This window comes from Oryza sativa, chromosome 1, assembly GCF_034140825.1.
Source record: "Oryza sativa Japonica Group chromosome 1, ASM3414082v1".
Lineage (NCBI taxonomy): Eukaryota > Viridiplantae > Streptophyta > Magnoliopsida > Poales > Poaceae > Oryza > Oryza sativa.
Window position 1 is genome coordinate 12,014,374 of NC_089035.1, and position 9,447 is coordinate 12,023,820.

General features: G+C 42.8%; 1 protein-coding gene across 2 annotated transcripts; it reads left to right on the plus strand.

Moving 5' to 3' along the window:
* Positions 1–1,551: 1,551 nt before the first annotated feature.
* On the plus strand, positions 1,552–9,231 carry LOC4327265 (uncharacterized). Of its 2 annotated transcripts, none has more exons than XM_066309163.1 (6): positions 1,552–1,884; positions 1,971–2,615; positions 5,209–5,519; positions 5,630–5,692; positions 7,012–7,502; positions 8,313–9,231. In XM_066309163.1, exons 2-6 carry the CDS (start codon positions 2,077–2,079, stop codon positions 8,979–8,981), a joined length of 2,073 nt encoding a protein of 690 aa, XP_066165260.1. In that variant the 5' UTR covers positions 1,552–1,884; positions 1,971–2,076; the 3' UTR covers positions 8,982–9,231. The 2 variants fall into 2 exon arrangements, with proteins under 2 accessions (XP_066165260.1, XP_015615608.1); XM_015760122.3 differs by having other exon boundaries at positions 1,552–1,862.
* Positions 9,232–9,447: the final 216 nt, after the last annotated feature.

Genomic DNA, 9,447 nt, shown 5'->3' on the forward strand with positions numbered 1-9,447 from the left:
TTAGTGACTTTGAAGTTAAATTTTGGTATGCCTAAAAAAATAAGTCATTTCAATAGTTAGCTTAGGCTATTTTGGTTTCAACCCAACACAATTTTGTCTTGTCAAGATTAGCCATGTCGAAATTTAACATTGATAAAAATTAGTCTTGATAAAAGTTGGAAAGATCAATTTAGACCACAAACCAAACACGTCTAAAAGACATTGTTCGGTGAGCTGATCAGCATGTATCGAATAGCTTGGGGATTGTGGGGTTCACGCAGACGTTACAGTTTTAACTGAAAAAGCATACCATACAGTTACTTTTATATAGAAAATTTTCATGCAATTACTTTTATATAAAACGTTTTCACACGAAAAATATTGGTTAAAAAGTATGCTGACGAAAATCAAAATAAAATCTTTAACTTAATAATAAAAAAGGGACATCAAGCCCAACAACCATCCACGTAACTGATCATATGTCCTCAACCTAAATCAAAATCAAGGGAAAATCCTTAGCCACATCCTGCAATCCAAGGGAGGAGGATCCTTTACTTGCCCCGACTTTAGGTCATTGACAGATAGGACAGATAGATTCATAACAAAGAGGGTTTACATGTCAGTAACTTAAAAATTATGTAAGATCTCAAACTATAGTGGCGGAGTTACCTCCCGGGTAGGTCGAGCGACCGTCCGGGCTCCGTTCCTGCCATCTGCACCGTCGATAGTCGTCGACACCTATAAAATTTAATCTATCAGCGAGAAACATTATTAGTTGTTTGGGCTTGACGACGCCGCTGGCTCTCTGTCAATCTGCAATCCAAGACGTAGTCTTGACCCTTGAGTCTTTCACGAATTCTGCTGATCCCCTGGCCAATGCAGCACGGGGTAGTTGGGTTGGGTCCGGACGCGGCGCGCCTCCACTTCTTCGGCGTCTACGAGGACGGCTCTACTAGTACTAGTATTGCATCGTCGCCGTATCGGATGAAATTTCGAGGTTTCGACGAGGTTTGAAAGTAGAAGTCATCTGACATTTTGGTGAGTTTCATCCAAATTTAAATTTGAATTGATAAAAAAAGAAAAATAATCAAATAAAATCTTATAAATAGTATGATATTTACAAAACCTGTTGGGATATAAATTTTCAAAAAAAAATGATGTATTCCGTGTATTTACTGAAATTTACAGTAGAAAAGAAAAGAATAACGAATTAAAAAAAGAAAAAAAAATCAGTTTACCTCTTTTTCTGATTACCGATTGAAATTTCGATGATTTCGCCAAAGCTGACCGGTTTTCGCGAGCTTATCGGTAAGCTTAGGGAATTTGTATTTAAATTTTGGTTTATAAAATTTATTCGGAATCTATCGGCTTTATACCGGATTTCGTAAAAAAATGTTATTCCGCCGTAATCCAAAACGGAAGGTCATCTCGACATTATAAACCCTGTACAACTACAGCACCGCCCCGAAACAAACAATATCCACCACCTAGTTGCTGCCACCTCCTGAGAACCAAGCAAAGTTTCCGACCTCACCTTGCTTTTTGATCAGCGTGACGCTGCTGCATCTTGTTGGGAACTTTTCCTCTCCTCTCCTCTCCTCTCTCTCTCTCTCCTCTTCCCGAAAGAAATAAAACCAAGCGGCGCCGAAGGAAAGGCGAGCGCCAGGGCCATGCCCCAAATCGATCTCGCCTCGAGCTCGAGGCCCTCGCGCCCGCGGATTCCAGCCGATTGAATCCCCCCCACCCCTAACCCCGTTCTCTCGGTGCTCTGCTCGTTATAAGCGGGTGGCCTTTAGCCCTAGGTTTTTTGTTCGATTGGGATTTTATATATCCCGCTTGGTTGGGGGGGGGGGGGATCGGATTTTTCGTTTCGGTGCCGCGAGGTTTGCGAATTCTACTCGCGTCGTGCGTCCGATTCTGCGCTGTTTCTGTTCGTGGATTCTGTTGCGGTTTCTCTGGCGTAATCTCTGTGTTCCTTTTCCTCTCTGCAGGTGCCGGGGGGGTTTCCTCGATTCTGGCGCGGTTTTGCTTAGAGGAATTCCGGATTTCTTAGCGGAATTCTGATTTCCGGGCTGTTGCGAGGTGCATCTACCAGCCATGGCGCCGGCGCCGGCCGTGGATGCGGAGGGGGAGTGTGGCGGGGGGAAGAGCCACAACACCCTCAAGCCCGACGGTGTTCGTGTAGCTGCAGCCTCTACCACCCTGGACTCCTCGGATAGCCATGGTCCAGCCGCTGATGTTCAGGGCGGGGGTGGCTCCGGCGAGAGGTTGGACTCCTCCGACGGCGAGGGACGAGCCACGGATGTTCAGGGCAGGAGCAGCGCCGGGGAGAGCCTGGTGGTGAAATCCGAGCACGCGTGCGCGGCGGATGACCCCGTGGGTGACGGTGCCCTTCTCGCCCCTGCCAACAAGCCTACTGGCGCGGACCCTTTGGCGGTAGCATCCTCCTCGCATGACATCGATGCGGCGAGTGCTGATCCCGCAAACGACGAGGAAGACGGGGACACCACGGAATGCTCGAGTTCATTTGGGAACTCTTGCTGCGAGACCGATGATGAGGCTGACCATGGTGGTTCGGAAGTGGATTCTCCATTTTCGGAGAATGCTGATGGTGTTCAAGCATTGATTCGGCCTAGGTGAGCTTGTTTATTGATTCCAATGCCTTGTATGCACTAAATGATAGATTGATTTTATTGTTGTTGGAGGAAATTAACAAGTATAAGACGGCAACTGGAGACTAATTTACTACTCAGTTAGGTTTCCCGCGCTTTTGGGGATCTTAAAAAGGAAGGTTGTATTAAAGTTTCAACTGCCAAACCATATCGTAACTAGGATTCGTATATCTAAAAGTTGTATGACTAGAGCATATAAAGTTCGATAATATTAGATGTCTTCGTATATCATGTCCAAGTGAAACTTCAGATGTTATTTATTTACTAACAAGGTGCCCTGTTCACTTGTACAGTTAGTCTCATTCTCAATATTTGTTTCAGCTGCATATGTTTTTTATTTGTTGGCCATATATTTTATCTATTGTGTATGGATGGATATAAGTGTGTCAGATTTAGTCTTGTTGGTCTTACAGATGTAGTTTATGCAAAAATGTGGTAGTACCTATTTCCTCGAATGGCGCTTATGTGAAAGTATAACAGTAATAATAGCAGACTCTGAATACAGTGAACATTGGGACCTTTTAAATTACTGTCAGACTTCTCTCACACTATGTTAAAGAATATAAATAATTGTGAGTAATGAAAATTGATGGAAATTACTCAAATTGGAATATGGAGCAGTCATAACCAGTGAACCAATTAAGGGCTCAATTAGAACACGAGAAATTAAAGCTTAAGAATAGAAGAAAACACAAGAATAGGAAATGAATACAATGCAGAACATAGGATTGGGGAATCCATGAATTTCATTGGAACATAGATGTTTAGATTGGTGACAATTAAAAACAGGAATATTTAGAAGTGAACTTGTGTAATTGCATACATACAGAAAAAATAAAGAAAGAGTGAATTGCACTTTGGACTATATTTTATTACCTAAATTTCATGTTGGACTAGGCTTTAACACTCCTTTTCACATTGGACTATGTTTTGTTGCCAAGCTTTTGTACTTTGGGCTGCTCTTCTTCCTAAGTCTTCCTGAGCAAACATGGCACACTGGCTAACTCCTCGCCTCTCCTCCCACATATTGTTAGCTTCAGCGCTAGCGGCATCGGGGTGGGTACCAGATGGAGGCTTTGGAACTAGTCTTGCCGAGGGATAACCATAACCTTTATCCATGCCCATACCCTTGGTAAACAGGTAGTGTATGGGTAAAATTTGCTTTACCCATTAGAAATGGGTTGGGTCTGGATATACCCATTTATAATAGGGTGGGGGGGGGGGGGGTGGGGTGCCCGTATACCTGTTTGACCAATCTTATCTTTCTCTCCGGTTGCTTCTTCCCCAAATCCTGAGAGAAGCTGACACCATGGCGTATCCCTCTTCCTCGATGAACACCTTGCGGGAGTGCAGGACGTGTCAGCTCACCAGTCTCGTGCAGCTGCCGGACCTCTTTGGCGACGCTGACGAGGTGATCCCTGACGAGGAGCAGCAGGAGGGAGAAGACACAGCCCCGTGTGGCGAGCAACGATTGGTTCTCCTGCCGGAGCGAAGTGTCCATGCGCTCGTCCACGGCCTTGCGGAACCTGTGCAGCACGGTGCACGCCGCAGAGTGATGTCGTGTACATTCCCATTCCGTTCTTCTGCTGCTGCCAGCTGTGTGGCTCCTCCTGGATCCTCCTCAGGTTTGGGTGGTGCCTTGGCGGCACGGTGGTGAATGGCCAGATACGTTGGCTTCTTGGAGAACGGCCTGACAAAACCATGGCCAAATTCATCATCTCTGCATTTTCCAAGATCTTGGCTCCATTGTTGCTAGTTCTTTGCTTTGCTTCCTGGTTAGATCGTTCTACCCAATTACCCAAATACCCACTGTATATGGGTAATTTGATTAATGGGGAAATTGGGGAGGGTAAGATTGGGGATTCTGTTTTATGGGTATGCGGAATTGGGGATGGGTATGGCCGGGTAATACTCATATACCCTCCCCATTGGCAGGTCTAATCAGAACAGGGTCGGCGCTGAGCCTGGGCAGCTACTTGATGTCTACAGATATCCTCCGAACTGACAACTCATGGATGCATAGAGCTAGCATGGCCAGGAACATGAACCAGCAGCCAGTTTGTTCATTGCGTACCTTGATGGCTCGATCTCAAAGATCATAGCCATCCTTCTTGCTTTGTCACATTCATATGCATACCTTCTTGCTAGCATTTGTCACATATTCATATGCCATGCTTCTGTTTTGCGCATGTAACATAAGTTCCTCGTGCAACCTGAAGACATATCATGCCATGTTGATCTTTGTCATATATTCATACATTTTTCTTCAAATTTGTGTATGTAACACAATCAAAATTCATACATTTTGCTTTAAATTTGTGTATGTAACATAAGTTACTCCCACAATCTAAATGCATTATATGTGTTAGCTTTGCTATAAATACACACGTTTTCATTTTTTTTAAAAAAGAACATTATACTTCCAAGTCGTGAATGTAACATACATATCAGTATACCAGAGTTGAGTCCCACTGTAACTTCATATGAAAAAAATTCTATTAATTTTAATATGCTTTCATATTGTGTCAGTGTTTAACATGTACAAACTATCTTTCAGAAAGAAAAAGGTAACTGCTGAGTGGAGGAGTGCTGTCCGCCCAATGATGTGGAGATGTCAGTGGTTAGAGTTGCGCATGAAGGACCTTTTATCTCAAGTGTCGAAGTATGACCGAGAGCTTGCTCTAATCAACAAAGGAAAAGAATTGCAGCAGGCAGTAAACATGACAAATGGTTCTAGGTCAGAATCAGCACAGTCTTCCAAAAGCCGTGAAAATAGTTGTATGGAGAGGCGAAAGAGGAGAAGACTTGAAGAAACTGTGAATACCTCATTGTACATCAAGAAGCACGAGATATTGTCATACTTCTTTGGTAGGGCATTCATTTCATTTTTCTAGGAATAGGATAACAGTTTCTTGCATTGTCTAATCTTGCACCAGGTTCCTATTTGTTGGTAATGAAGTTCTTGCATTCTTTAACAGATAAACAGAATAAGGGTGCTGAAACAGATGGCATCTTAATTGATGACGATAGCAGTGGCCCAGGTATGTATATGGTAGTGTGTCCACTTGTATAGTTGTGCTGGAGTTTACACAGGAAGCATTGTAGTTAGCAAAAATTTGCATTAAACCAATCTGCAATTTACCTAATTATGTGTGTCACATTTCTAGTGGTTAATTGATAATAGAGTCTTTAGGAGCTTAAGGACTGTTAAATCTATCATTAGCTAAGTGCTTGCGTGTCGCAAGTTCTCCCCTACACTTCACAGGTTCCTCTCCCGATTGAGCTGCTTGTTTTCATCTCCTCTTTGTTGTATTAATGGATGGTATGGCCTTGAATGTGTAAGAACTTATCAACCAAATGGAGATGAAAAATGTAAAACATTTTGCTGCATTTTTAATTTCTAAATACTTAAAAACACAACATTGAAATAGACCATAGCAACACTGTACTGATGATCAGGTACAATGCACTAATAACTAGGTGTTGAATGATTCATCTGCGCAGCCTATAGTAATCAGAATGGCATGTGTGTCCTCGCCACGATTGCCAGCACAGTTGACCAGGACCCAGCCTGGTGTCCACCAATGCGTGTTGACGTCCTTGCCTAGAAACCGTGCGGGCAACCCACGCCCTATCGCCCAATCATTCATTGCCTGTCCGCATGCTATGCTTTAAGTCTTTCCCAGGTCCCAATTGAGATCACTCCCATTTCCTGACTATCCATTACCCAGGTAATCAACAGAACAATGCAACTCTAGCCCAAATTAGGTGGTAAACATAAGGTAGAAGTTTGATGACCCACCCAACTTCTAAGCCTGACCAGTTAATCTAAGACCAAGGCAGCCCAGTGTGGCATCTTATTCTTCCCAGTCCCAGCTGCCAGCCATGTCTAAGACCAAGCGTACTTGCTGCCCCTTGCCAGTTATTTGAATTAGCTTGCTAGTGTCTATGGACTGGGTACCTGGGGAGTTCCAATTTAGGTGGGGCTGGAACGCCCACAAGCCCCAATGGTAAGTTCACAGTCACGGAGAAAAGCTTGGCTATAAATGACACCTTGCTGGTATCCTTGGTAAAATGTATGTGTCTTGTTAATGATTAAAAGTAGTATACATCTCATTGTCAGTGTGTTACCCACATCTTTCCTTACCGCGATGTAAACATTTTGGTATCTTCGTACTTTTATTTTTAGTGTTATCCATTATAATTTTGGATTGAACTAATGAAGGGCAGCATACTTGAGCTATTCAGACATTGGTTATGTTGGCATTGCAAAATGAAATCTATCTTCATTACCTAATGTCTGAATTTTACATGATTTCTCATTGCCAACGCTAACTCTTTATACGATCGATTCCTACAGTTGGCAATGATGTTAAAGGTGGGATCCATACTGTTGGGTTGCTTGAGCCCAAGGAATATGATATGGTTGCGGAGCAACTCACACTGCAGAAATTTCTTTTGACAATTGATGGTATTCGGTCCCAAGTTCTTCGGCTACAAGATCGTCTCAGTAAGGTTCGTTCAAAACAAGAAAACATGGTTTCCTTGGTGGACCATGCCCATATCAAGGTGTCTGAGAAGAGGCTAAGGACTCAAAAACGGTCATTCTCATATAAGAAAGATAGATATAGTAAATCAAAGAAAAAGAAGAATCTAAACATTTTATCGAAGGAAGAGGATAAACCAGCTCATGCAGTAATATCTACTTTGTCTAAGAGGGCACCAGATTGCCAAACAGAAGTTACAATGTACAGTAGCGAAGAAAAAAGTGGAGAGAGGTGCCAGTCACATAAGAAAGCCATCACTGTGGATTTACTCCTTCCAAATGGTCATATGGGAGATTTGTGCAAAGTAAGTCCTTGATCCTTTCCTTATGATGTTTTTATTTGATTACTTAACTTCCATACAAATGTTTTGACTAGACTGAACGAATGTTCAATTGACAATATTGGGGATGACAATCCTCAATTTTCCCATTAACAGTAGAGAGAATAGCACTTCTTTTTTTGCATTTATTAAAATAGTGTGGATTTCTTGGATCGAATTCCAATAAATAATGCGTGTCAAAAAGTGTTATTCTCCAGTGGAACAAGAATTGGAGTTAGGTGTGCATGTGGGCCACTCACGGATACAATTATAGTTGATTATTGGTTCTACGTTCTGCATATGGTTCTTACGTTAGTGGTAAAGTAGGGTTATTGACTTTGTTGTTCCCCTCACCCAACCTAGTGGAGTCGCTGATTGTAAGTCTAAAAACATGGGATTGGGACCCATGTCAGATGTGCAGCATGGTAATGCATGACATGAGTTGCCTTGGACTAGTGCAGTATTTGTTACTCCCTCCGTCCCAAAATCTAGCAATCTGTCCAGATTCGTAGTATTAGGTGGTGTCTAATCGTGTACTAGGTTGCTATATTTTGGAATGGAGGGAGTAGGATTCTTGCAGAATTGAAGGAAATCAGTTCGATGTGCTAAAGGAATTCACTCTTTGGTTACGCTATGCAGTTCTAGTATGTTGTATTTCTTTGGAACAATGGAATTCCAGTGCCCAGATAGTTTTGATTATCTCATATTCTTTATTTCTTCATCCTACAACTGTTTGTGATCAAGAATTATTTGGTTGGGCTGTCAAGTTTTTCAATGTTAGCTTACTCTTCACAGGACAATGATGACGTCCTCATAGACAATCAAGCAGCCAATGAAGGATACCAGCCATTTGAGAACGCCAAGCAGCCGATGGATAAATCATTAGAACTAACAGAGAAGGTCTGTGAAACTGCTAATTTGAGAGTTGGAAGTAACTCTTCCCCTGTTGAAGTCACAAGCACTTCAGCTCCATTCAGAGTTGAGAACGCTTCTGTTTCCCTGGAAGCCAGGAGTACGCCTGGTCAAGTGGTGAAGCAAGAACCGGTTTTTGAAAAACCACCAGCTTTGAAGCATGTCTACTCTGGAAAGAGGAGGCGAAAACTTAAAATGAAGGAGGGTAGTGGTCCTGTATCTGGATTGACCCAGAGTAAAGAGGCCTCTAAAACACCTGCTACAAAGAAGAAAACTGAGAGCACATCCCCAGCTGCAAAAAAGCTGAAAATTGAGGAGACCACAGCCCCAGATGAAGGGAAGAAAGCTGTGAAGACTCACTCAACTGGAAAGAAGCGAAAAGCTGGAAAGTCATGCTCATCTACCAAGAATCAGGAAGCTGAGAATTCATCCTGTGCTGCAAGGAAGGATATAAGCGAAAGCACCCCCTCCAAACCGAGGATTGAAAAGGCAGTCTTGGTGGCGGTGAATAGCCGGAGAAGTCAGAGGGTCCGGAAGCCGAAAATTTACTGAAACAAAGCAGTCTCTCCAATTTCAGGATTGTGTATGTATCACAGACGCGTCTTTTTATGTTTTCCGTGCTGCTGAAATTTATTTCTATACGTTATTATGTGCTCGCCATGTAAGTTAGTGTATATATCAGCTTGTCTAGATAAAGAGGGTTCGTAATGGTTTAGCCATACCTTTTTCTTTTGGGCTGCCAGACTAAATAGTACAGTTATCTTGTGCTGTCTAAAGGAAATGTCGTGTTTGATACTGTTCATGTTGTGCTTGTACTGCAAAGATGGCTGCAGCCAAGATGGCACTATTTCGATATCTGGTCTTTTTAGTGACAGCATTTAGGTATGACCCCCTGGCTGGCTGCTAGCTATTTGGATCAGAGTTGGCCGCAGGGCTCGCAAATTCAACGAACACCACATTTCTTTTTGCAGTTTTTGATCGATGTGAGCTGGTTTGAATCCTGAAAAAGAAGGGAACT